The sequence below is a fragment of the Equus przewalskii genome, chromosome 15 (assembly GCF_037783145.1).
Source record: "Equus przewalskii isolate Varuska chromosome 15, EquPr2, whole genome shotgun sequence".
Lineage (NCBI taxonomy): Eukaryota > Metazoa > Chordata > Mammalia > Perissodactyla > Equidae > Equus > Equus przewalskii.
In genome coordinates, this window is record NC_091845.1 from 4,963,522 (window position 1) to 4,991,206 (window position 27,685).

Here is a 27,685-nt window from a genome sequence, read left to right on the forward strand (position 1 = left end):
ACTGCAGCCAGCTCTGGAATCTGAGCCTAGTTCTGTAGTGCCACTGAGAGGCTCTGGCAGAGGGAGGGGCTGAACTGCAGGAAGTGCCGTCCCACCGGGAGCCCCAGGGCCAGAATGCCCTTCAGAGTAACCCCAGATCGAGGCAGGAGGCCTGGGCCTCGTGCCCCACAGGGACCAGTCAATCCCTGTAACCTTGGCCAAGGGCGGTTTCTCAGCTGAGATTGTCTGGCAGCTGGAGGGATGAAGGGGATTCTGGAGGATGCACACAGAGGGGGAATGGCAGCAACGGCTCCGGAGAGGCCTGTGTCCATCCAGTTGTTCATTAATGCAGCAAGCATTTATCGAGCATCCTCTACGTGACAGGCACGCAGCCACAGAGGAGACTAGAGCCGGTCCCCGTCCTCTAGAGCTTACGGTCTAGCTGGAGACAGAGGCTCAAATGCCTCCATTTCCTTCATAAAGGACTAGTTTCTGTCTTCCGGCTGTGTCGCGAGCCTGACGGGGACCAAGGCAGGGGACAGCCCTGCCCAGGAGAGTCAGGGAAAAGCCTGCACGGAGGGGAGGTTTGAGGCGGGTGGGGCCGGGTGCAGGCGTTCGCTGGGCTAGGGAGGGAAGCAGTGTGCTCCAGGCGGTGGGGACGGCACTGCATCCAAGCTGGAGCAAGGCCTGGGTGACGCTGGGCTGCGCAGACAGCCCCTGGCAGGGCAGGTGACAATGGCCCCTGCCCCTTGGCCTCTCCCCAGCTGACGCACAGAATCAACAACATGGACGAGAAGACGGCTAGGCTGTGCCGGGCCCTGGCGGAGATCAAGCGGCGGTTCCAGAAGACGGTGACTCAGTTCATGAACTCTGTCTTGCTGGCGGCAGGTAAGGGGGCAAGAAGGTGGGTGACAGCCTAGCTGATGGCTTCCCAAGTCTCGGGTCACCTACAAGTCGCCTCCAGGGACAGCTCTTTCCCCCCTGGGGAGGTGGATGGGACGAAGAGGCTCAGAGTGTGAGGGGACTTGCTCAAGGCCACACGGCTGATAATGGTGACCCTCACCAACTTCATTTCGCGAGTGCTCTCCCGTGTGTCCTTAATGTCTTCATGTGATTGTCCTGTTTCCTGGGCCTCTCATCATCTTTCCGGATCTCTGTCTGTCCCTACGCCCACCCCTCGTCCACCTTTCAGCTCCATCACCCATATCGTCCATCATCTGTTTGCAGCCCCATTCCTCTCTCCTTGTCGTGGAAGATCTCAGGAGAAGAGACAAAGTCCCTGTTAGTCCCCCAGGGCCAGTGTGGGTGGCTTCGGGACCCCTCCCACATCTGGGCTCTCCTCCTCACTGCTGGTGGGCCTGGGGACAAAGGAACACTGACGCCCGCTCCATGCCTGGCTGGGCATGAAGGGGCTGTGCTCCCCCACGGCCTCCCTGTGGAGTTTCTCCTTGTCCCTGGAAGACTCGGTTCGACCGTGCCCTTCTTCTGGGGAGCCTTCCCTGATTCCCTCCGCAGACAGGACCGCACTCTCCCCCTGGCTCTCACAGCACTTTCGGCATGCTCTAATTATAAGTCTTACTACCTCGCACTGTGAACATTTCTTTGTGTCCCCATCTGCCCTGTCTGCCCGCTAGGAGTTCCCAGAGGCAGGGAACCCTGTTTGGGGTTGTCTCTGTGTACCCAGCACCCAGCATTCAATAACTGTTTGGTGAGTGAAGGAAGGAATAAGAGGTCCCTGGCCTCAGAAGTTTTCTGGTCTAGTAGGGAAAGCAAAACAAGAATACAAATAAATACACTACAACAAAGAAAGTAGATGGAAATGACTTAAATCTGGAGACACAGGGAACAGCATTCTCAGGGGAGGGAACAGCATGGATGCATCGTGTACCCAGCCTCTGCATTGAGTGCTATGGAAGACACGAAACTGAAGGAAACACAGGCCCTTTGGGAGAGGAGGGATCTCAGCTGGGTCTTGAGGAATGAAGAGAAATGAGATGGGCTCGTTCTGACATTCACCCGCATATGCTGATCGCCAGCAGTGCTAGGATTGGAGCACTGTGCCAGAGGACAGGGGAGGCAGCCCGGCAGGAAAATGTGCAAGAGGCAAGGAGTAGAGAGGGCCATGAACTGAAGGGGCTCCAGTGTGCAGAGCCTCACAGCAGGCAGGGCAGGCCAGGCCCCGGGAGAGGGTGACGGCAGTGTCTTCTGTCGACAGGCCTGTTCACCATCGAATATACTGTGAAGGAAGAGACGGAAATCAGCCGAGCCAGGATAAAATCCGGGCCCCATCTGGAGCAGGGTACCAAGCTCAGTCGGCACTCGGGGGAAGTCCTGTCGTCACAGTCTCAGTTGACCCGAGCCGAAGCCTCCGCGGGGGAGTCTGTGAGGGAAGACTCCGTGTGTGTTCCTGTGAGGCGCCTTCGGAAGAAGACCATCCAGACTGAAGCCAAAGCCGCGGCCGTGCCCAGGTGGCTCCACCGTCCCGTCCCCCCACCTCCCCGCGTCGGGCCGTGATGGATGGTAAACCCGGTGACCAAAACGTGAGGCCTCCCCGTCTCGGAGCTGAAATCCTAGGGGTGGGGAGAGAGGGAAAAGAAACACAGGGACCACTGAATCATCAAGGGAGTGACAAGGGCCAGGAGAAAGTAACCGGGGTGATGCGTTAGAGCAGAGGTTGGCACCCGGCAGCCGTGCCCGACCTGGCCCCGCGGCGGGCCCTTTTTATGGGTAAGCTGAGAAGGGTCTTTATGTTTTTAAGTGTTTGTGGGGGGCGGAAATCAAAAGAAGTTTTCATGATCCTTACATATTGCCCAGAGCGGCTTTCCTGCTGGGGTGGAATGTTGAGGAGCTGTGACCGAGGCCATCTGGCCTGTAAGGACCGGAACATTTATGCTCTGGCCCTTTATAGAAAATGCGGGCCAACCACAGGGGTGGAGAGTGACTGGGAAGGGGGCAGGATGTGCTGCGTTAGGTGGACGAGTCGGGGAAGGCAGTTCTGAGGAGACAGTGCTTTCGTGGAGACCTGAAGAATGAGAAATAGGCAGCCACAGAGATGGGTGGGGCAGGAGCATCAGGCAGAGGGGAGCGCACGTACAAAGGCCCTGAGGCAAGAACAAGTTTGGATGTGTGAGGGAAAGTAAGACCAGCGTGGCCAGAGCATCGTGATGAAGTGGGGAGAATGATGCGAACTGAGGACAGAGAGGTAGGCAGGGGCCAGACCAGGAAGCCTCGCTAGTGTTGTAGGAAGCCGTTCCATAACGTTAAGACGGGAAGTGACATCTTCTGATCTATGGGGTTTTATTTTAAACTTTTAAGAAACATAAAATGTATACATTTATATTTTAACTTTAACTAGCTCCCTAGACGTGGCTTCTTGTCCCCTCCCCGCCCCAACCACTCACCCCATCCTGCCCGCAAAGGGAAGGTTGCTAACATCATAGATTAGTTTTTATTGTTTTTAACTTTGTTTACATGCAGCTATTCAGTATGTATTCTTTGGCATCCAGCTTCTCTCCCTCAACGTTGCAATAGTGAGATTTATGCACGTTGTTGCTTGTAACAGTAGATGCTCGCTTGCATTGCTGTGTGATAACCTGTTGTATGAGTACACCTAAAATTATGCATTCTAGAGTTGATGGGGATTTGGGGTGTTTACAGATTTGGTAATCACAGACTGTGCTGCTGTTTGCATGTGTCTGATTTCTGGTTGATTGTGACTGGTGTGAAAGTGCCGTCATAGAATATGCGTCATTGACCGTTTTGGATATTCTCTCTTGCAAAGTGCGTGTTAGTTCTCTTGTTCATTTTTCTACTGGTCGTTCAGCTTTTCTTGATTTATCTTTTGGAGTTCTTTATATATCATGGATACAGGATTTTTGTCAGTAATATGTGTTGGAAATGATTCTCCCACTTTTAGTCTGGTAACAGTGTTTATTGGTGAACAGAAGTTATTAAATTTAATATCCTATTTTCAATCTTTTTGTTTCTAATTAGCTTTTTGTATCCCGTTTAAGAACTTTCCTGTCTACGAATATGTCAAACAACATGATGATATTTTCCAAAGTTTCATTCTAGTAGTTTTTTTAACTTTTACGTTTATATCTATCCTCTTCTTGGAAATGATTTCTGTGTATGATGCGAAGTAGGGGCCAAGTTTTATTATCATTATGTATAATTTTAACATATATATTTAATTTACATATGTTTAATATTTTTATTAATTTATAAATATTCCTATATATATATATATGACCCAGCATCACCTATTGAAAAGACTGTAATTTTCCCTCAGCTCTTTTTTGCAAACTCTGTCGTAAATCAAGGGGCTCTAGATTATAAATCAAAGGTCATTTTTCTGGCCTCTCTGTTTTTTACCTTATTTGTCCAACCTTTTACCAACACCAAACTCTCTTAGTTATTATAGCTTTATAATAAGTACTGATATACAGGATGCAGAGCAGTTCCATCACCTCTCCCCCTAAAACTGAAGTTCCCTCCTGCCACCCCCTTGTACTCAGAGTCTTCCTCTCCTTAACCCTTAACCACCACTGACCTGCTCTCTGCCGCTGTAGTTTTGCGTTTTCCACAATGTCGTGTAAATGGAATCGTACCGTGTATAGCCTTTTGAGTCTTATGTAGCTTCTTTCACTTAGCACAGTGCATACAAGATTCATCCGTGTTGTCACATGTATCAATAGTTTATTTCTTTTTATTGCCGAGTAGTCCGTTTCAGGAGGCCCCAACAGCACCCCACATTCAGAGATTTGCTAGTACTCATGGGATTCAGCATATAGTTTAACTCACAGATAAAGTTGATTACAGTGAAAGGATGCGTGATAGGATCCACAAGGGAAAAAGATGCAGGTGGAATCTGGAGAAATCCATAGATAGATTTCATATGCTGTCTCCCTCCTGTGAGGGGAAACACCAAGCATACTCCTTTCTCTAGCGCTGAAAAGTGTAGTAACATATGTGCAATGTTTCTGCCCAGGGATGCCCACTAGAGACTCAGAGCCCAAGGTTTTTGCTGGGTGCTGGTCACATGGGTGCTCTCTGCCTAACAAATATCAAAATTCCAGACTGCCAGAAGGAAAGCAGGAGTTCAGCATAAATCACATTGTTCACACAGACCGTCCAGACACAGTGTTAGAAACGGTTCCAGTGCCAGTTCTCGGACACCAGCCAAGGGCCAACCTTGTAAGCAGGTTCTTCTAAAGACAGCAGCCTCAGGCTTTCTATGCTAACTCATTTCTGCATGTGCTATGTGACGTAGATGGGCAAAAATTTATTTATCCATTCACTCATTGGAAGACATTTGGATTGTTTTCAGTTTTTGGTGATTATGAATAAAACTGATATAAATACTCCAGAACAGGTTGTTATGTGAGCATAGGTTTTCATTTCACTTGGGTAAACACGTGCGAGTTGCACTGCTGGGTCATGTGTAAATGTATGTTTAACTTTATAAGAAATCGCCAAACTGTTTTCCCAAGTGGCTGGACCATTATGCATTCTCATCAGCAACATATTTGATAGATTATCCTGCGGTAGGGTACGTCAAGTAATTTTGGTTTATATCCTGAACATTTTGTATATTATGTTGTCAGACTCTAGATTCTTTTAAAATCCTCTGGGGAAATGTTGATTTGGTTTGGCAAACAATCAACGTGCTTACGTTCAGACTGCAAGTTCTGTCTTGGCTTCTGGGTGTGGAGTTCCAATATCTGTCTGATTTTAAAAGTCTTTACAGTGTTGTTTAGGTCTGGCTCTTCCCTGTGTACTCAGACGTTACTCTGAAACTGGGGTAGTGGTTTAAATGGTAGTTAAGTTCTCAGAGCTTCTGCTGTGCTTTTCTAGGGATGTTCTGTGTATGCGCATCTAGGGTGTGAGCCCAGGACTTACGTCAGTTCAGACATGGAAATAGGGGAGCCCCTTCTGCTCTCTCCTCCACAGGATTTCCACCACACTCTCCAGCTCCTAGGAGCCTCATCTTCTGATCTTTTAGTAAAAAGCGAGGAATTTCTCAGAGTTATAGCTATTATATATCACATAGTTCTTTATAACTGGGCCTGCCCTTAGGGTGAAATGTCAAGAGAAGAGAGAGTTTTAAAATATTATGGATTCTAACCACACTCTGCACATGAGGAGCCCCTTTTCCTGGTTCCTCTATTCAGAAAGGACACATTTTCCCTCAGTCTTTAGGTGCCCATGCCATTGCTGCCACTGTGACAGCAGTGCACTTCTGTTACGAGTACTGGCCATGTGGCAGAGCCAGGAGAGAGAAAACAGGAAATAGGGATTTCTCTCCACACTCCTAGGATCACAGGGACCTCTTTTGCTAGTCCCTCGGCTAGAAAGAATGTTTTTCCTCAGAGTTTTTGTTAACTGCTTCCACTGGCCAGTTCTCCAGATTCGGTTCACCGTCAAGTCCAGCTGGGATATATAGGAAGGAAAAAAGAATAAGGCCAGGAAAGTCCCCACCGCCATACTGATCCTTCCTCAAGTTTTTGACTCCCTGCTCCCCCTCCCACAATCTACCTGCTATTGTTTACCTTTCAAAGTCGTCAGGTGCTTTAAAAAATATTCTGTCCAGAGTTTTTAGTCGTAGTCAGTGGTAGAGGGAAACTGCGGTGTCATTACTCCATCTTGGTCAAAACTGGAAGCCACAATTGAATTCTACATACCGACTTTTTTTGCAGTGATCTTGCTCAATTTCATTTATTATCAGTAGATTATTTGGATTTCCTGGATACACAGACTTGTTCTCTGCAAGGTTAATTTCTTCTTTTCCAAATAGTATACCTTTTTATTTCTTTTCTTGCCTAACTCCACAGGTTTGTCCCCCAATGCAACAGTCAACAGAAGCGGTAATAACAGGCATTCCTGCCTCCTTCTCATCTTAGAGGAAAAATTTTTAGTATTTTTTCCACTATACTGTGTTTTATAGAGACCTTTTATTAGATTAAAGAAGTTTCCTTTTATTCCTAGTTTGCCAAGAGTTTTTATCATAAACACATACTAACTTCTATCAAATACCTTTTTTGCATCTATTGAGATGATCCTGTTTTTTCCTTTATTCTATTATTGTGATGAATTTTACTGATTGGCTTTCAAATGTTCAACCAATCTTATATTCCCAACGTATCTAATTTTGTTTTAATATATTCCCTTTTTATATTTTTCTAGATTTGGTTTGCTAGTATTTTATCTAGGAGTTTGGTGCTTGTGTTTATGAAAGAGATTGGCCGACAGTTTTCCCTTTTTGTCACGTTCTGTAAGACTGGCCTCTTACAACAGTCTGGGAACTATTTTTTCTTTTTCTACGATCTGCTGGTGTTTGTGTACACTTGGGTTATTTCTTCCTTAAATATTTTCTAGAGTTTACCAGTGAGGCCATCTGCCCTGGCATTTTCTTTCAGTGGAAGTTTTAATTAAAACTTTTATTTTTGATAGATATAGGACTATTCAGATCTTCATTTTTTTTTTTCTGTTTGTTTTGGTAAGTTGGATTTTTCTAGGAATTTACCATTTCATCTAAATATTTAAGTATGTTGAAATAAAGTTTTTCAAAATGTCCTCTTGCGATATTTTAAATGACTGTAGAACAGGCAGTGACACCTGCTTTTACATTAACTAATATTTATTTGTGCCTTCTGTCTTCCTTCTCTATGCTTCCATTTTAGGATCGTTTCCCTTCTGCCTGAGGGTCTGCCTTTAGAATTCCTCCAGTATGTCTGCTGATGCCTTTTTTTTTTTTTGCCTTAATATTTCTTTATTTCACTTTCATTTTTGAACGATATTTCCTGTGATTGGCAATTATTTTTTTTCAGCACTTTAAAGATGTCTTTCTGTTGTTTTCCGGCTTCTGTCGTTTTTGTTTTGAAGTCAGCTCTCAGTCTTATCGTTGCTCCTTTGAAGGTAAGGGTCTTTTTCCTCTGGCTCTTTTGCTCTCCACCTTCAGTTAGTGGCCTTTCCTTAGTGAGCAGCTTTTCCGTGCTGTGCGCAAACGTGATTCCCATTGTATTTATCCTCTCTGCAGCGCTTCTTGATCCGTGGCTTTCATTGATTTTTGGAAAATTCTCAGCCGTTATTTCGTTAAATATTCACTCTCTCCTTTCCTCCCCCTCCCCCTTCCCCATTCGGGCCTCTTCCTCTCCCTCTTCCTCCCCTCCTTCTGAGACTCCAAGTGTATCCAAGTTATACCTTTTCACTGAGTTCCACGCATGTTTTTTTTCCTCTAGTCTTTATTTTCCATCCTTTTCTTCCCTTTGTACTTCAGTCTAGGTATTTCAACTGACCTGTCTTCCAGTTCACTAATGCTCTTTAACTGTCTGCTCTGCTGATCTAAAACTTCATCTTGTCTCCTGTTTCCTTGTATACATTAATCGTGGCTACCTTACCGTCCGTGTCAGACATCTGCACTATCTATATCCCCATGGAGCTGTTTCTCATTATGTTCAGTCAATTCTCGACTTTTTATATACCTGACATTTTTGTGTATGCCAGATATTGTGTATGAAAAAATGTAGAGATGACTTGAGGCTCTGGGTGACGTAATGTTCTTTCAGAGAGGACTCACCTTCCCTTTCAATGTCTCCTTGCCTAGGGCCCGACCACCCTCATCTGGGTTGGGATTGAAGCTGTGTTTCAATCTTGTGAGGGCTTGCTATCTCTGTTTCGCCTTTACTCTTCAGCTATAGCCTTCAGGTCTTCAACTCAAAGCTGGGATTGTTTACCAGGGCCATCTTCTTTGGTGGGCCCTGAATTCCCGTTTTCCCCCTCCAACCCATGACCATGTCAGGAGCTCTGTTCGGCTTCTCAGACTCTCATCCCCAGGTTTCACTTGCCTAATCATTTGCCTTCAGGGGTAGAGCTGTCTTAAACATCACGCTCATCTTTCTTGGTTCCTCTCTTCTTCCAGATCCTGATCCTGCAAACTCTCACTGACCTGTGAAATCTCTTAAGGCATTTAAACAGATTTTTAAAAATATATGTTGTTGAACTTTTCTCGTTTTTCTCAAGAGAGTTGCTCTAAAACACCCTAGTCAGCCAGTTTTGGAAGGGGAACATCTCTGATTGCTCTGTGGGAAAACGATTTTAGGGTGGAAAGAGTGACACCAAAGTAGTTGGGGGGCTACTTGAATAATCCCGGTGACACTGATGCTATGCTGTCGAGGGTAGTAGCAGGGCAAAGGGGACACTTAGACATAATTGTAATACATTTTGGAAGCAGAACTAACAGAACTCATAGGTTTGGAATAGGGAAAAAAAAGAAGAATCATGGGTGATTTTTAGGTTTTTGGCTTAAATAACTGAGAGATGATGGTGTCATTAACTTGGATGGGAAAGAATGAGGGAAAAGTAGGTTTATGAGGGGTTAGAATAAATGTGCAAATTACAAATATATGCACTTCAGTATGCATCTGTGCCTCTGTGAACAGGGCCCCTGGCCCAGATGGAGACCTCAGGAGTCATTCAGAGCCATTGTCGTGGATTTTCGTAGGGCTGTTCAATGGGCTTCCGCATCCTTTGCTCCTTTGATCCTAAAGCTCAGACTCTTCAAGTCAGAGAACACCGTCCTAAAGCCTTGAGGTTATAGGAATTGTTCTTTAGGAGAAGACTTTCTTGTCTAAGTAACTCAAACTCTTGAAACCTCAGTTTCCTCATTTGTACAAAAATATCTGTAAATAAATTCTAAAGATGGGATTGATAGACCAAGTGTCATGCACATTTATAATTTTAAGAGAGAGTGCCAATTTAATCTCCATAAACGTTATACCAATATATATTCTCACCAGTAGAATGTTACCTTAGTATAGTTTTAATTTGTATTTGTCTTATTGTAAGTGAAGTTGAGCATCTTCTTATAGTATCTCTTTCAATTTGTTCATTGTAGTAAAAACTACATGTAACATAAAGTTTACCATCTTAACCATTTTTATCTGTACAGTTCAGAGGTATTAAATACATTCGTAATTTTATGCAACCATCACCACCATCCATCTCCCTAACTCTTTTCATCTTGTAAAACTGAAACTCCGTACTCATTAAACAATAATCTTCTATTCCCTTCTCTCCCCAGCCCCTGGCAACCACCGCTCTATTTTCTGTCTCTATGCTTTGACTAGTCTAAGTGATTCTAAGTGAGTGGAATCATACAGTAGTTACCTTTTTGTGACTGACATTTCACTTATCGTCATGTCCTCACGGTTTATCCATGTTGTAGCACATTGCAGAAACTCCTTCCTTTTAAGGCTGAATAATATCCCATTGTGTGTATAGACCACATTTTGCTTGTCCACTCATCTGTGGATGGACACTTGGGTTGCTTATCCATTCATCATTGATAGACACTTCAGGTTTTAGCTATTGTAAATACTGCCGCTATGAACATGGGTGTACTAACATCTCTTTGATACCCTGCTTTCAATTCTTTTGGGTATATGCCCATAATAGAATTTCTGGATTATATGGTAATTCTGGTTTTTAATTTTTAAAGAAACCGCCATACAGTTTCCCACAATGGCCACATTCCCACCAACAGTGCGCAAGGGTTCAGTTTCTTCATATCCTTGCCAATACTTGCTGTTTTCTGATTTTTTGATAGTAGACATCCTGATGGGTGTGTGGTGGTATCTCATTGTAGTTTTAACTTCCATTTCCCTGGTGATGAGTGATGCTGAGCATCTTTTAATGTGCTATTGGCCCTTTGTGTGTCTTCTTTGGAGGAGTGTCCATTTGAGTCCTTCGCCCATTTTCGAATTAGCTTGTTTGCTATTTTGTTGTTGAGTTTTAGAAGTTCTCTACATATTCAGGATATGAATCCCTTATCAGATATATGATCTGCAAGTATTTTCTCCCATTCTGTGGGTTGCCTTTTTACTTTGTTGGTAGTGTCTTTTGATGTACAAAATTCAAAAATTTTTATGAAACCCAATTTGTCCATTTTTTCTTTTGTTGCCTAAAATTACTGCCAAATTCAATGTCATGAAGCTTTTGTCCTATGCTTTCTTGTAAGAATTTTATTGTTTTAGGCCTGACATTTAGGTCTTTGATCCATTTTGAATTAATTTTTATATATGGTGTTAGGTAAGGGTTCAACTTCATTCTTTTGCATGTAGATATTTGCACCATTGTTGAAAAGACTGTCCTTTCCCCATTGAATGGTCTTGGCACCATTGTCAAAAATCATTTAGGCATATGTCTGAGAGTTTATTTCTGGGGTCTGTGTTCTATGCCATAGGTCTATATGTCTGTCATTATGCCAATGTGACACCTTTATGATAACTGTAGTTTTGCAGTAAGTTTCGAGATCAGGAAATGTGAGACCTCCAGTTTTGTTCTTTTTCAAGATTGTTTGAAGATTGAGATTCCATATGAATTTTAGCATGAGTTTTTGTGTTTCTGCAAAAAAATCTGATTGGGATTTTGATAGGGATTGCTTTGGATCTATAGATCCTTTTGCAGAGTATTGACATTTTAACAATAGTAAGTCTTTCAATCCGTGAACGTGGAATGTGTTTTCATTTATTTATGTCTTTAATTTCTTCCAGCAGTGTTTTGTAGTTTTTCTTGTACAAGTCTTTTACTGCCTTGGTTAAGCTAATTCCTAAGTATTTGATTCTTTTTGATGCTAAGTGAAATTATTTTCTTAATTTCCTTTTCCGTTTGTTCATTGCTGTTGTATAGAACTATAATTGATTTTTGCACGTTAATCTTTTATCCTGAAAGTTTGCTCAATTTATTAGCTCTAATAGTGTGTCTGTGTATGTTCTTTAGGACTTTCCATACATAAATTATATAATCTGTGAATAGAAATAGTTTTATTTCTTCCTTTCCAAGTTAGATGGCTTTTATCTCTTTTTCTTGCCTGATTGCTTTAGCTGGAACTTCCTGTACAGTGTTGAAAGAAATAGTGAAAGTGGACATCCTTGTCTTGTTCCTGATTACTAAGGGGTAAAGCTTTCTTCTTTTACCATTGAGTACGATTTAGCTGTGTTTCATAATTTCCCTTTATCATATTGAGGAGTTCTCTTTTAATCCTAGTTTGTTGAGTGGTGTTTTTATCATGAAAGGGTGTTGGACTTTGTCAAATTCTTTTTCTCCATCAATTGAGATGATTGTGTCTTTTTTTCTTTATTGTATTAATATGATGTATTACGCTTATTGCTTTTTGTATGTTGAACCACCTTTACATTCCTTGGACAAACCCCTCTTACTAATAGTGTGTAATCCTTTCAATATGCTGCTGGATCAAGTTTGCTAGTATTTTTTTTCTTGAGGAAAATTCACCCATAGCTAACATCTGTGCCAATCTTCCTCTGTTTCTTATTACGTGGGCTGCCTGCACAGCATGGCTGCTAACAGAGCGGTGTAGGTCCACACCCAGACGCCAAACCCAGGCTGCCAAAGCGGAGTGTGTTGAACTTAACCACTAGGCAACTGGAGCTGTTCCCTCAGTCTGGTAGTATTTCACTGAGAAGTTTTGCATCTATATTCATAAGGAATATTCATCTGTATTTTTCTTTTCTTATTATGTCTTTGTCTGGCTTTGGTATCAGAGTAATGCTGGCTTCATAGAATGAGTTAAGAAGTGTTCCCTTCGTTCTATTTTTCAGGTGAGTTTGGGAACAATTGGTAATAGTTCTTTAAGTGTTTGGTAGAATTCACAAGTGAAATCATCTGGTCCTGGGCTTTTCTTTGTTGGGGAGTGTTTTGATTAGTGATTCAATCTTTTTACTTATCAGAGGCTTATTCAGATTTTGTATTTCTTCTTGAGTCAGTTTTAGAGTTGGGGCTTTTCTAGGAATTTGTCTGCTTCATTTAGGTTATCTAATTTATTAATATACAGTTCACGATATCCTCCCATAATCCTTTTTAATTCTGTAAAGCCAGTAGTAATGTCCCACTTTCCTTTTTGATTTTAGTAATTTCAGTCTTCTCTCTTTTTGCTTAGTTTGTCTAGGTGAAGATTAGTCAATTTTGTTGAACTTTTTAGAGAACCAACGTTTGTTCCACTGTTTCTCTGCATTGTTTTCCTATTCCCTATTTTCTTTATCTTGACTCTAATCACTATTATTTCCTTCCCTCTGCTAGCTTTGGGCTTAGTTTGCTTTTGTTTTTCTGGTGTGAGGTTAGGTTAGGTCATTGATTTCTTCTCTTTCAATGTAGGTGTTTGCAAATAGACCCCTCCCCTGAGTACCGCTCTCAGTGCGTTCCGTAAGCTCTGCTATGTTGTGTGTCTGTTTTCAATCATGTCAAAGTGTTTTATAATTTCCCTTGTGATTCCTTCTTTGATCCACTTGTTGTTTAAGAATGTGTTGCTTAATTTCCACAAATTTGTGAATTTTCCAAATTTCCTTCTCTTATTGATTTCTAATTTCATTCCATTGTGGATAGAGAAGATATTTTGTATGATTTCTTTTTAAATTTTTTAAGAGTTGTTTTGTGACCGAATATATGGTCTATCTTGGAGAATGTTCCATGTGCACCTGAGAAGAATGTGTATTATGCTGTAGTTGATTTAATTGGTCTATATATGTCTCTTTGGTCTAGTTGGTTTACAGTTTTCTTCAAGTTGTTTGTTTCTTTGTTTTTCTTTTGTCTAGTTTTCCTGTCCCTTATTGACAACAAGGTGTTGAATCTCCAACTATTCTTCTAGAATTGTCTATTTCTCCCTTCAACTCTCTCAGTTTTTGCTTCGTATATTTAGGGGTTCTACTGATATATGTGTATGCTTCACAATTGTTATATTTCTAGAGGGAGTGACCCTTTTCTTAATATATAAAGCTTCATTTGTCTCCTGTAATAATTTTTGTCTTAAAGTCTATTTTTGTCTGATGTTCGTATAGCCACCCTGGCTCCTTTTGGGTTACTGTTTGCTTGAAATGTTTGTTGCTGTCCTTTCACTTGTAACCTAGTTGTGTCTTTGAATCTAAAATGAGTTTCCTGTATAGCGTAAATAGTGGTGCCATTTTTTTTTTCCATTGTGCCAATCTCTGACTTTTGTTGAAGATTTTAATCCATTTACATTTAAAAGTAATTACCAAAAAGGAATGACTTACTTCTTTAAACTTCTTTATTTGTTTTCTTTAAAACTTACACCTTTTTTATTCCTCAATTCCTTGATTATTGACTTTTGTGGTTGACTTTTTTTAGCTTATGGTGTGATGTTACTTTTATGCGTCAACTTGACAGGGCTGAGTGATGACTGGGCTAAGGGTAAAACATTTTTTCTGGGTGTGTATATGCGACTGTTTCTGGAAGAGATTAGCATTTGATTCAGTAGACTGAGAAAAGAGGCCCACACCCACCAAGGTGGGCAGGTATCATCCGATCCATTGAGGGATTCACTGAATCCTGAATAAAACAAAAAAAGCAAAGGAAGGACACATTCCCTCTTTCTCTTCTTGAGCTGGGAAGTCCATCTCTTCTTGCTTTCAGGCATTGAAGCCCCCAGTTGTTAGGTCTTTGGCCTTGGTCTGAGAATGACACCATTTTCTCCCCAGGTTCTCATGCCTTCAGACTCAGAGTGAACTACACCACTGGCTTCCCTGGGTCTCCAGCTTGCAGACGGCAGATTGTGGGACTTCTTGGCCTCTGTAACTGCATGAACCAATTCCTATAATAAATTTCCTCAGAGAGAGAGAGACAAAGACACCTACATAGATAGATAGATAGATAGATAGATAGATAGATAGATAGATAGATAGACAGATATAGATATTTATCCATGATGAAATTTATTATGGAAAGAAAGAAAGGACAGAACAAAGGAAGAAAGGAATGAAGAAAAAGAACCATGTATATCATATTGGTTCTGTTTCTCTGGAAAACCCTGACTAATACATATGGTTTTGATTTCCATCTCATTTCCTTTTCTGTAGTTTATCTTCTTAGTGATTACTCTGGGGATTATGGTAGCAATTTAGTTTGAATTAATACTAACTTAGCTTCAATAGTATACAAAATTTCTGCTCCTGTATAGCCCATCCCTCTCCCCTTATGGTATTATTGTCACAAAATACATCTTTATGCATTGTGTGCCCAATTAACAGATTTATAATTGTTGTTTTATATATTTTGTCTTTTAAATCATATAGGAAAAAACAGAGGAGTTTCAAACTGAAACTATATAATATTGGTTTTATATTTACTTATGTAGTTATCTTTACCCCTGTTCTTTATTTCTTCATATAATTTGAAGTTACTGTCTAGTATTCTTCCATTTCAGCCTAAAGGACTTTCTTTAGCATTTCTTGTGGGGCAGGCCTAGTGAAAAACTAGTGAAAAACTCCCTCAGTTTTGTTTATCCATGATGTCTTCACTTCTCCTTCATTTCTGAAGGATAGTTTTGCTCACTATATAATTTTTGGTTGATAGGGGTTTTTTTCTTTCAGCACTTTAAATATGGCATTCCACTGCCTTCTGACCTCCATAGTTTTTGGATGAGAAATTGGCTGTTAATCTTATTGGGGATCTCTTGTATGTGATGAGTCTCTTTTCTCTGGTTGCTTTCAAGATTCTCTCTTTGTCTTTCAACAGTTTTATTATAGTGTGTCTCAGTGTGGATCTCTCTGAATTTATCCAACGTAGAGTTGGTTGAGCTTCTTGAATGTGTAGAGTCTTGTCTTTCATCAAATCTGGAGAAGTTTTGTCAACTATGTCTTCAAGTATTCTTACTGCTCCTTTCTCTGGTCCCTATGGAACTCTCACTATGTGTATGTTGCCCCACAGGTGTCTTAGGCTCTATTAATTTTTCTTCATTCTTTTTTCTTTCTGCTCCTCACACTGGATAATCTCAATTGGCCTACGTTCAAGTTTGCTGATTCTTTTTTCTGCTTGTTCAGATCTGCTGTTGAATTTTTCATTTCATTTTCATTTCAGTTATTGTACATTTCAACTCTAGGTTGCTTACTTTTTAGAATTTCTATCTCCTATTGATATTCTCTATATGATGAAACTTTGTTCTCCTGGTTTCCTTTAGTTCCTTGTCCCTAATTCCCTTAGTACTTTGAGCATATTTAATATAGTTAATTTAAAATCTTTGTCTAGTAAGTCCAATATCTGGGTTTCCTCAGGGACAGTTTCTATTAATTTCTTTTTTCCTGTGAACAAGCCATACTTTCTTGTGTCATTGCATGCCTCATAATTTTTTGTTGAAAACTGAATGTTTTTAATATTATAATGTGATAACTCAGAAAGTCAAATTCCCTCCTCTCCCCAGGGTTTGTTGTTGCTGCTTGCTGCAGTTTGTAGTTATTTGTTTGTTTAGCAACTTTTCCTAACTATTTGTCTAAGACTATTCTTTGTCACGTGTGGTCACTGAAGACTGTTTGGTTAGCTTAGTGGTCAGCTAGTGTTTTGACAGAGACTTCCTTAAATACCTAGTGCTGCAAACAAATCCTCTCCCAGTTGTTACAGATCGACTCTGTGTTGGGGTACTTTGTCTGTGCTCTCAGCAGGCTGTTTACACCTCTGCTCTAGCCTTGACTTCTCACTCGCCCAGAGCCCAGGGGTCAGCCAGAGGTGAAAGCTTAGGGTGTTTTGAGGCCTTTTCTAACTGTGGTTCCAACCCTGGGCATTCTTGTGCCCCTTTAGATTCCCTAGTGTATGTGGAAACTTTCAAAGCCTTTATTCCTGCATATATTTTTTTCCACAGCCTCTTTCTTCCCACACATTTTGATCTCCTACTGTGTGCCCTGTCTGTTATCCTGGGCACCTGGAGGTTGTGTCTGGTATATTTTCCTTTAAAAGCTTTTGACAAACGCTGCCTGGGAGACTGCTACACGCCTGCAAAAGTTCCAAGGTGAGCAAAACAAAGGCAAGCCCCTTAGCCAACCCCTCAGGGAGCCTCCAGACAGGTCAAACCATAGTTCCTGGGAGCAAGTCCAGATTGCCCTCTCTGGGACCAGTGCCACACCAGGCACATGGGCTCCCACCCTGATGGATCCCACCAAGCTGGGGAGTGGGGGATGGTAGGTAAGTTAAAACACCACAACACTTTCTTACCAAAATTTAGCAGTTTCTTCCTTCATTAAGCATTTCCCTGATTGTTGTGTTTTTAAAGTAGTTTCTGGAGCTCTGATAGAGATAATTCTGACAGTTTTTCCAGCTCAGTTGTTGCTTTAGTGAAGGGACATAGCTTTGGAGTGCCCTACGCTGCCATTTTCCACACCGTCACTACTGTCTTTTTGTAAGTAAAACAATCCTTCCTATATAATTTTTTATGAATGGTGTGTTCGCTTCCTTTGTCCATGTTTTATTGAATTATTAATTTTTTCTAATTCATTTAAAGTTCTTTACATAGTAGGGAAACTAGCCACTTGTCTGTGATAAGAGTTTCATATATGTTTCCCAGTTTTTCATTTGTCTCTTGTCTTTGCTAGTGATGGTTTCACCCCTCAGGGGTTTTTTTTGTTTTTTCTTTTGCACAGCTGAATTTATCAATCTTTTTCTATCACGACTTCTGGACTTTTGAATCATAATTAGAAAAAGCCTTCCCTGCTCAAAATTTATTAAATGCTTCTCTCATATATTCTACTAGAACTTTTCTGGCTCAATTTTCCCACATTTAAATGCTTGATCCATTTTGGATTTGTCTTTGTATAAGTTATGAGCCTTAGGTCCAACCTTTTCCCCTCCAGAGGCTCGGGCTCTTGAACAGGAGATATTCTTTAGTTTGTTTAGCACGTCTTCATTAGTGTCGAGTAGCCTCTGAAGGAGTATGAGCAGCAAGTCACTCGCATGGCTCTTGTTAGGACGACCTGGTTTCTCATCCTAGCCCTTGCCGCTTAATTACCCTATGAACCTGGGCAACCCATTCACCTGGTGGGAGCCTTCCGCTTTCTGACCTGTAAACAGTGATAAGAGTTTCTGCCCAGCCTATTATACAGGTTATTGAAAAACAACCAAGACAATGTCTGTGTCAAGGGCTGTGGATGCTGTGAAATGCTAACCACGATGTAAGGTGGCAGGAATGATGAGAATAAAGTCTAGTAGTGCTTTATATTTTCTCATCTAAATACAGCAGCCCCTCGTGATCCTGCAACAACCCAGCACAGTGTCTAGTACGTGGTAGGTGCCTGATAAGCATTTGCTTGAGTCTCTATTGAATCTTTGCTATTTACCAAGGGTTACTATTTACTCCACTGAGCGACACATTCTGAACTCATGAACTCATGGAACTTACGTTCTAGTGGGAGGGAGAAGTACAACAGCTAAAGGAAATAAGCAAATGTACAGAATGTTAGATAGTGAGCAATGCTGGGGGGAAAACAGGCGGGGAAAGGGAAGGGGCGTTGGAGGTAGAGGCATGCAGTTCCCAACAGGAGGGTCAGAGAAAGTCCCACTTAGAAGGTGACATTTGCATAAAGATGTAAAGGAGGTAAGAAATTGAGTTGTGTGGCTATCTGGGGGAAGAGCCAGTCAGGCAGAAGGACAGCAAGAGCAAAGGCCCTGAGGGTGGAGGATAAGCAGAGGCCAGAATGGCTAAGCGCAATGAGCAAAGGTGAGAATGTTGGAGAAGAGCAAGAGGTCAAGGGGCTGAGGGAGGGGGCCAGAGCGTGGACAGCCCGGGAGCGCATTGTAGGGACTTTGGCTTTTGTTCCCTGAAATGTGGAAAGCCGCTGGAGGGTTTGGAAGAGAGTAGTGACGTGACGTAACTTGGGTTCTGACAGGATCCCTCAGTCTGCTGTGTGAAGAACAGACTGCAGAGGGGCCAGAGGAGAAAGCAGAAGACCCCTTAGGAGGCACTGGTAGGCATCCAGGCAAGAAATGATGGAGGCCTGGACCATGTTCTAGGAGTAGGGTCAGGAAAGTGCTTGCGGTCTGTGTCTTTCTTCAATGTAGAGTGGACAGGCTTGCAGATAGATTGTGGGATGTGAGATGTAAGAGAAAGAAAGGAATTCAAGATGACTCCATAGTTTTGTTGGATGGATGAACATGTCGCTTGTTGAGCCTGTTTTGTACCTGAGGAAACTGAGGCTCAGAGAGGTCAGGGGACCCATCCAAGGTGGTGATGCAGGTTGGTGGCAGAGGCCAGGATACAACCGCCTGGAGCCCGAACTCGGCAGCAGCAGGATCTTTGTCTGTCTAGAACCAGGGACTGGGGGCCCGGGGGCAGGGACCTGCACCCCTCCCACTGAGCCCTCGGCCACCTGCTCCTCCTTGCAGAGGGAAGGCGAGAGCGCCGCACTGCGCCACCAGAGGGGAGGCCTTGCCCTCTGACTGCCCTCTAGTGCTGCGGAAGCTCATTCGAAAGGAAGACTTCCGGGCCAGCTGCAAGTGCTTGGTGAAGACACCCCTGGTGTCTGACGTGGAGCTGGCGCACTTCCTGTCGGCGCCCCGGGACCCCACCCAGGTGCTGGTGTTTGGGATAGTGGCAGGCCAGAGCCCCACCAGCACGGCGGAGCTCCAGTGGCTGTTCAACACCCTCTACAGTCACCAGCAGCGGGGTCGCGCCTCGCCCTGCATCCAGGTTGGTCTGGGGTCCAGCCGAGGAGGCCCCGGGGTCTGGGGGTGGGGAGGCGAGTGGAGAAAGAACCCCACAGGGGGCCAGGGCTGACTGAATACCTGCTCTGGCCCATCTGTGTATAGACGGATATAATCCCTGCCCGGTGGGCACTTGGGGTTGACTTTAGCGTATCTTGGGGCTATTAACTGTTCCCTTACAATTGTTCATAAGCATAGAGTGCACAGTGGTCCAGCCCGGCCACGAGCAGCGTGGATGGGGACGGGGGCCAGCCGGAGGCGCTGGAGCGGATGGAGGAGTGGGCGGGGGGATTTGAGGAGTGCAGGACAGGCCTGGAGGGTGGGGCTGGATTTTGCAGAGACTCTGCTTCCACCCTTCCCGTGTCTTTGGTTAAAACAGAAACATTCCCGGGCTTCTCTTGCTCTGACAGCCAGAATGTCAGGTGCAGGTCTGAGTTTCACATCTTAAACTGGAAGATCAGGCAGGACAACTGGAGGCACCTGGAATAAAAGGCAGAAAAAATCAGAAAACATCACGTTACACGTTAGCCATATTAATGGATCCATAGCATCCGGAAAAAGGAGGGGAAAGAGACTAGCTTTACTCTGGATTGACATGCCCTACCTTGAGGTGTAGGTTCAGTTCAGGTCCTGGCACTGGATTTAATGACTGGGAGGTGTCCGGAGGGGCAGCCAGCAGGGGGTGGGGGTGGAGGAATCCTGGGACTGGGGACACCTGGGAACGTGGTTCACCTTCAGATCTCTGCAGGGCTTCTCACAGGCACAGGGAACAGTCTAGTCCTGCAGACCCCAGAGGGCCAGGCTTCTGGGTGTCACATGGTGGGGGGCAATTGTCTCCATGACAGCCTTCACCAGTCGAGGGCCCTAAATGGATCCAGGGACATGCTCTGGGGATGGTGAGGGGAGGTATGCACGCAGGGGCTGAATGGCCCGTTGAGCAGGAGTTGGGAGAGTTGTTGTCTGAGCCTCCAGGACTCAGTGGGAACCTGGTCTGGCTGTGATGCAGGAATCTGAGGGCATCCTCTTGGCATGGGGCGATGGGCACTCATTTCTCTGTTGGCAGTGCCGGCATGACCCCTACCGCCTGCTGCGGTACGACCTGGACAGCCCCCTGCAGAAGGACCCGCCTCTGCTGGTGAAGAACAATGGTGTGGTGCAGGGGATGGTTCTGGTGAGCCGGGGCCCAGCAGGGACTCGCTGACTGGCTGCCACCCTATCTCCTGCAGCCCCCACCCGTGTGGCATCACAGATGTGGGAGGGGGGAGGAGAGGGGGCCCATGGGACCCTCTCCCTGCCCAGCCTGAGGCCCAGAGAGCAGAAGGACTGACTGAGAGTCACACAGCACATAGAGCCCATGCGTCTCCCATCCCAGGAGACGGAAGGGATGGATGACACTTAACCCGGAGAACCAAATTCCCTTCATCTGTTTGTTTGTAAATAACTTTTTACTAAAAAGCATATCATAAAAACAGATATATTCATTGTAGAAAATTTGGAAAATACAATTTAGAAAATTTCTTCATGCTTCATGCTCAGATTCCTGCATTCTCAGCCAGGCCAGGTTCCTGCTGAGCCCATGCCCCATTTGTTCACACAGCAAGTGGGTACTGGGCACCTGCTTGGCCCACACTGTCAGAAGCCCTGGGGCACACCCTGCTGACATTTTGGTGTCTGGCTCTTTAGTCTTCTTTCTGACTTTGAGGTCCTGCTTTTTCCTTTTTTTTCTTTTGAGGAAGATTAGCCCTGAGCTAACATCTGCTGCCAATCCTCCTCTTTTTGCTGAGGAAGACTGGCCCTGAGCTAACATCGTGCCCATCTTCCTCTACTTTATATGTGGGACGCCTGCCACAGCATGGCTTGACAAGCAGTGTGTAGTTCCGCACACGGGATCTGAACCGGTGAACCCCAGGCCGCTGAAGCGGAACGTGCGAACTCTACTGCTGTGCCACCAGGCCAGCCCCGAGCTCCTGCTTTTTAAATTGTGATTTTTAACCACTGTGTAGGAGCCTGTCGTGTCATTTCTCTACCTGTGTTCCTTTTGTCCCATGTTTAGGTTATTTCCTTGTTTGTTTGTTTTTTGTTTTGGCCATAGCAAAAAACACTATAATGGATGTCGTCACACAGAAATCTTTGGAGAGGTCTCTACTGGTTGGAGACTGACACCTGGAGGGTAGGGTTCAGAGAGCAATGGGACAAGATCCCTGCCCTCAAGGGGCTCCCATCCCATGGGACCAGCTGATTGGTGCATGCGGATAAGTGTGTTAGAGGTGGGTGGGCTAAGGGCCCTCTGAGCAGGGAGACACCCTTCAGGCCTGGGGCCCCGGGAGGGCTTGCGTGTGAAACGGCATTTGAGCTGGTTGGGCTGGCAAGGGGCCAAGGCTGGGACGGGGGTCTGCCCTCTGACTTGGGGGACCTGGACTGGGGACAGGCTCAGCTACACCTCACTGGGCAACTCAGGGAAGGCAACACCCCTTCTCCATCCACAGAAGAAGGCCTGGGTCCCAGCACGAGCACTGAGAGCCAGCGGCCTGTCCCAAGAGTCAGGGCTGCTGTGCTGAGGGCCTCGCCCTCTGTTTCCTCCCTGTGTGTCAGCAGATGTTTGCTGGGGGGAAGCTCCTTTTCGGGGGCAGCGTTTTGAATGGCTGCGGCTTAAGCAGGAAGAATCTGCTGAAGCAGATCGACCAGGCTCGACACAACTGCAAGATGGGCTGCTTCCTGCCGGGCAACTACAAATTTAGGTAAAACAGGAAACCGTGGATGAGGGGTGGGCACAGTGTGGGGGGGAGGGGAGGGAGGAGCGGCCGGGTGCCGCGGAGGCTGGAATGGGAGCCTGCGGTGGCGAGGGGGCGGTGCTGTTGGTGTCTTCGGGACACAGACTTGGGGAAAGGGCCACGGGGGCGTTTGTGCAGTGCCGGGTTCTGTGGGGGAGTCATGCAGATGGGTTTGGGTGGGGCTGTAGCGACACCCCTGCCTTTATCCCACCACACCCGCCCCATCCTGTGTGGATCCCAGTCCTGCTGCGCCTTTGTCTCCCAGCAGGGCCACGTAGACAAGGGTCGCGTGCTGGCCCCAGCCTGCCTCTTGGCTTTTCAGCCAGGTGATGCCCATCCATTGAGCACCACCTGGGCCCGGCTTGGGCGTGATGAGCAAAGGTAGCTGTCTCTCTGGAGAAGCATAGCGCCTGGGTCACGGCAGGAGCTGGGGTTACGCTGTTGCCGCAGTGCAGGTGGCGTCAGGAGATAAGAGCAGGTTCTGGAATGCCTGAGCAGGAGGTACAGTGAAAAGCTTACTGGGTCAGGGGTCCCAAGACGAGGCTGGAGCCTCTGCTCTGCTCCTTACTTGCTGGGTGACCGTGGGCTAATCTCACTCTCCTCCCCCTTACCGTGAGGGTAAGAATGCCCACCTGCAAGGGCCGTTGTGAGGATCTTATGAAAGCGTGTGTACCGAAATGTTTCATAAACCGCAAAGTGATGAGCAAGCGTGTAAAAAGTGTTACCGGCCTGCAGCCATGGCCCGCCTGACTGCACCCCGCCACCACACCGAGTCTGGGCAGCACCAGACCCCTCAGCTTTCTAGGAGCCTTGATGCCAGTCTCTCCCCAGAGTACTGAGTTTGGACCTTGTCACAATGTGTGCCTGACCCTAAAGAGGTTCGGGGGAAAGCCATCCCTGGAGGAATCGTGGAGGTCACGCTGTGACCCCAGGATCCTGGACACTTAGCAGAGGAGACAGGAGCCAGAGGAACCTGTGGACATTAGGAAGGGCAGATGCTGACAGGTGCAGAGAGCAAAGTCACTGAGACCTGAAGGCCAGAGACCCAGAGAGGGAGGGCTTGGAGCCCCGTGAAGACGAGTTCCTCGACAGTCCCCGGGAGGAGGGGAGATGAGGCAGAGGGGCTGCTCAGGTTTAGGTAGGAAATACACGAAGACCTAAGTGGGTGAGGGAGCACACCATCAGGAAGGCCCAAACGGAAGGTGAGCTGAGGCCGAAGATGACCAGCAACTTTTCAGAAACATTCGGAAGGTTGGCCTGCCACTTGGGGGTGCGGTAGCTGGGGAGTGGGGGATGCCAAAAACTACTTACAAAAAGACGCAGCTCTTATTTGGCTTTTGCTATCCTCAAAAGGAGGATGACCTTTAATGGGAAAGGGCAGCCTATACATGAGATAGGCGAAGGGGCAGGAAAAAGGAATCTGGCCACCTTTAGTGGCTGTGTGACCCGAGCAAACTGCTCACCCTCTCTGTGCCTCAGCAAGAATAAGCATAGTTTTCAGTGTGTTGGGTTGTGAGGATTAGATGAGTTGATACATGTGAAGTGCTGGCACCACTAACATTTACTGAGAGGTTACAAATTACAGTTGTTAGTGCTATTATGATTACTAAAATGAATTCTGGGCTCCTAATTTGTTATATCCAAGGGTTCTAAACAGACTCAATAGTATGCTTACAACAGTTTTCAACAATTTTTGAGGAATGGTGGGGAAGAATCAGGAGACGACACACACATAGATGGTTCAGGTTCTGGAAAGTGGAAAGGGGCAGATTCCTGAACTGTAAACCCGAAGGACTCTTCCTAATTCTAGATGGCCTGTTAGGTCGACAGTTTGAAAACGCTCACGGAAAAAAGGGAATGGGACCTCTGCAAGAGATTCTTGTTGCCATAGCAACAGTTCTGTTATCTGGACCTGTGAAACTAACTACCCAGGCTTAGTGGTGGAAAACAACACAATCATTTGTTATTATTGTCACTGATGGTCGGGGGCTGACTGGGCTTGGGTGGGTGGTTCTTGCTTGGGGTCTCTCGGGTTGCAGCCAGAAGTTGGCTGGGCCTGGTGTCATCCCAAAGGCTTGCTCACCCACACGCCTGACGGTCACTGCAGGCCGTCAGCCGGAACACTTACACATGGCCTCTCCGTGTGGTCTGGGCTTCCTCGCAGTATGGCGGTTGGGTTCCAAGAGGGAGTGTCCAGAGCGACAGCCAGGTGGGAGCTGCGTTGCCTTTTACGACTTGGCCTTGTAAGACGTGTAGCGTTTCCTTCCCTGCATGTGAGTCCTAGGGCCAGCCCACATTCAAGGGAGGGGAGTGAGACTCACCTCCTGATGGGAGGACTGTTGAAGAATTTGTGGACGGGTTTTAAAACCACCTACCGGCCCGGTTCATCTTCCGGCAGGGTGACTGGAGGAGTAGTGAGAGACATGCTGCTGGCCTAGACCATCCAGATTCCGGGAAGACGCTGGGTGAAAGCTCTTGATGTCCTCGTGGAAAGGGGGATAGGTGTGGCTCAGGTAGCGGCTTGTTCGGCCACACCCAGTGAGTGGTGGAGAGCCTGAAGGGCAGGGCTCTGTGCTTGGCCTGGTCACTTCTTGCCTAAATACGCAACCGGGATGAGCACATGGAAGACTTGCTGGTCACTTGTGCCCTAGACGGGGAGAGATGACTGAATCAAGGTTTGCAGCTGCTCAGCCGCCAGGAGGGGGTTGGGGAGGAAGAACAAATGTTCACCTTTAGGTTTGGAAGGTTTATGGTCAGTGGAGGTGGAAGTCCCAGCGCAACAGACTATTACGCCGCAACGAAATCTTAGAAGGCAGAAGTATCAGTGTGTAGATCGAGGTGTAGCGCCTGGGTGCTGACGTTTGGTTTCTGGGTCCTTCTGTTACAAGAGGGACAGTGGCCAGCAGCTTTGCAATCAGGACTCTGCGAGGGGGGCCCTCACCATCCCGTGGTGGGAATCATGTCTTGTTTAACGCAGAGCAGACTTTGTTTTGTTTGTTTGTTTGTTTTTAGTGCTTTATTCTTTTCTTGTGGTAACATTCGTTTATAACATTATATAAACTTCAGATGTAGATCGTTATATTTCGATTTCTATGTAGATTACATCATGTCCACCACCCAAAGACTAATTACAATCCATCACCACGTGCCTAATCACCCCTTTCACCCCCCTTCTTCCCGCTTCCCCTCTGGTAACCACGAATCCAGTCTCTGTCTCTATGTGTTGTTTGTTGTTGTTTTTATCTTCCATTTATGAGTGAGATCATAAGGTATTTGACTTTCTCCCTCTGACTTATTTTGCTTAGCATAATACCCTCAAGGTCCATCCATGTTGTTGCAAATGGCTGGATTTCATCATTTCTTATGGCTGAGTAGTATTCCATTGTGTATCTAGACCACATCTTCTTGATCCATTCATCCCTTGGTGGGCACCTTGGTTGCTTCAAGTCTTGACTATCGTGAATAATGCTGCAATGAACATAGGGGTTCATATATCTTTATGCATTCGTATTTTCATGTTCTTTGAATAACTACACAGCAGTGGAATAGCTGGATCATATGGTAGTTCTTTTCTTAATATTTTGAGGAATCTCCATACTGTTTTCCATAGTGGCTTCACTCCTACCATTAGTGTATGAGAATTCTCTTTTCTACACATCCTCTCCAACACTTGTTATTTCCTATCTTGTTCATTATAGCCATTCTGACAGGTATGAGGTGATCTCATTGTGGTTTTGATTTGCGTTTCCCTGATAATTAGCGATGTTGAACATCTTTTCGTGTGCCTGTTGTCCATCTATATATCTTCTTTGGAGAAATGTCTGTTTAGATCTTTGGCCCATTTTTTAATTGGGTTGTTAGTTTTGTTGTTGTTGAGATGTATGAGTTCTTTATATATTTTGAATATTAACCCATTATCAGATATATAGTTTGCAAGTATCTTCTCCAAATTGTTAAGTTGTCTTTTTGTTTTGTTGATGGTTTCCTTTGCTGTGCAGAAGCTTTTTAGTTTGATGTAGTCCATTGTTTATTTTTTCTATTGTTTCTCTTGCCCAGTCAGACATGGTACTTGAAAATATTCTGCTAAGACCGATGTCGAAGAGCGCACTGCCTGTGTTTTCTTCTAGAAGTTTCATGGTTTTAGGTCTTACATGCAAGTCTTTAATCCATTTTGAGTTAATTTTTGTGCATGGTGTAAGATAATGGTCTACTTTCGTTCTTTTGCATGTGGCTGTCCAGTTTTCCCAGCACCGTTTATTGAAGAGACTCTCCTTTCTCCATTGTATGTTCTTGGCTCTCTTGTTGAAAACTAGCTGTCCATAGATGTGTGGGTTTATTTCTGGGCTCTTGATTCTGTTCCACTGATCTGTGTGTCTGTTTTTGTGCCAGTACCATGCTGTTTTGCTTACTGAAGCTTTGTAGTATATGTTGAAATCAGGGATTGTGATGCCTCCGGCTTTGTTCTTTTTTCTCAGGCTTCCTTTGACTATTCGGGGTCTTTCGTTGTTCCATATAAATTTTAGAATTGTTTGTTCTATTTCTGTGAAAAATGTTGTTGAAACTTTGATAGGGATTGCATTGAATCTGTAAATTGCTTTAGGAAGTGTAAACATTTTAACTATGTTAATTCTTCCAATCCAAGAGCATGGAATATCTTTCTATTTCTTTGTGTTTTCTCCTATTTCTTTTGACAGTGTTTTATAGTTTTCAGTGTACTGGTATTTTACATCTTTCGTTAAGTTTATTCCTAGGTGTTTTATTCTTTTTGTTGCAGTCGTAAATGAGATTGTATTCTTAATTTCTCTTTCTGCTACTTTGTTGTTAGTGTATAGAAATGCAATTGATTTTTGTATGTTGATTTTGTATCCTGCAACTTTATCGTGTTCATTTATTATTTCTAAAAGTTTTTTGGTGGATTCCTTAGGGTTTTCTGTATACAAAATCGTGTCATCTGCAAATAGTGACAGCTTCACTTCTTATTTTCCAATTTAGGTCCCTTTTATTTCTTTTTCTTGCCTGATTGCTCTGGCTAGGACTTCCAATACTATGTTAAGTAAGAGTGGTGACAGTGGGCATCCTTGTCTGGTTCCTGTTCTTAGAGGGATAGCTTTCAGTTTTTCTCCATTGAGAATGATATTAGCTCTGGGTTTGTCATATATGGCTTTTATTATGTTGAGCTACTTTCCTTCCATACCTGTTTTATTCAAGGTTTTTATCATAAATGGATGCTGTATCTTGTCAAATGCTTTCTCTGCATCTATTGAGATTATCATGTGATTTTTATTCTTCTTTTTGTTAATGTGGTGTATTATGTTGATAGATTTGCGGATGTTGAACCATCCCTGCATCCCTAGAATAAATCCCACTTGATCATGGTGTGTGATCTTTTTAATGGATTGTTGTATTCGATTTGCTAGTATTTTGTTGAGGATTTTTGCATCGAT

At 44.6% G+C, this 27,685-nt stretch overlaps 1 protein-coding gene and 1 long non-coding RNA gene across 4 annotated transcripts in view; one reads left to right on the forward strand and one right to left on the reverse strand.

The window, feature by feature from the left end:
• Nucleotides 1–27,685, forward strand: part of C15H3orf20 (chromosome 15 C3orf20 homolog) — a 90,108-nt gene that overhangs the window by 50,284 nt on the left and 12,139 nt on the right. Inside the window, exons 10-14 of one of the 2 annotated variants that reach the window (XM_070574644.1) lie at nucleotides 744–867; nucleotides 2,195–2,447; nucleotides 19,153–19,456; nucleotides 20,534–20,641; nucleotides 22,066–22,208. In XM_070574644.1, coding sequence (XP_070430745.1) covers nucleotides 744–867; nucleotides 2,195–2,447; nucleotides 19,153–19,456; nucleotides 20,534–20,641; nucleotides 22,066–22,208 — 932 coding nt within the window. The remainder of the gene's footprint in view (nucleotides 1–743; nucleotides 868–2,194; nucleotides 2,448–19,152; nucleotides 19,457–20,533; nucleotides 20,642–22,065; nucleotides 22,209–27,685) is intronic. The other variant, XM_070574645.1, reaches the window with a different exon arrangement.
• The window catches only part of LOC103551372 (uncharacterized), a 73,664-nt gene continuing 63,367 nt past the window's right edge, over nucleotides 17,389–27,685 (reverse strand). Inside the window, exons 4-6 of one of the 2 annotated variants that reach the window (XR_011526838.1) lie at nucleotides 24,617–24,888; nucleotides 24,370–24,521; nucleotides 17,389–19,950 (exon numbers count right to left, since the gene is read on the reverse strand). This is a non-coding gene — a long non-coding RNA (uncharacterized lncRNA). The remainder of the gene's footprint in view (nucleotides 19,951–24,369; nucleotides 24,522–24,616; nucleotides 24,889–27,685) is intronic. The other variant, XR_544993.2, reaches the window with a different exon arrangement.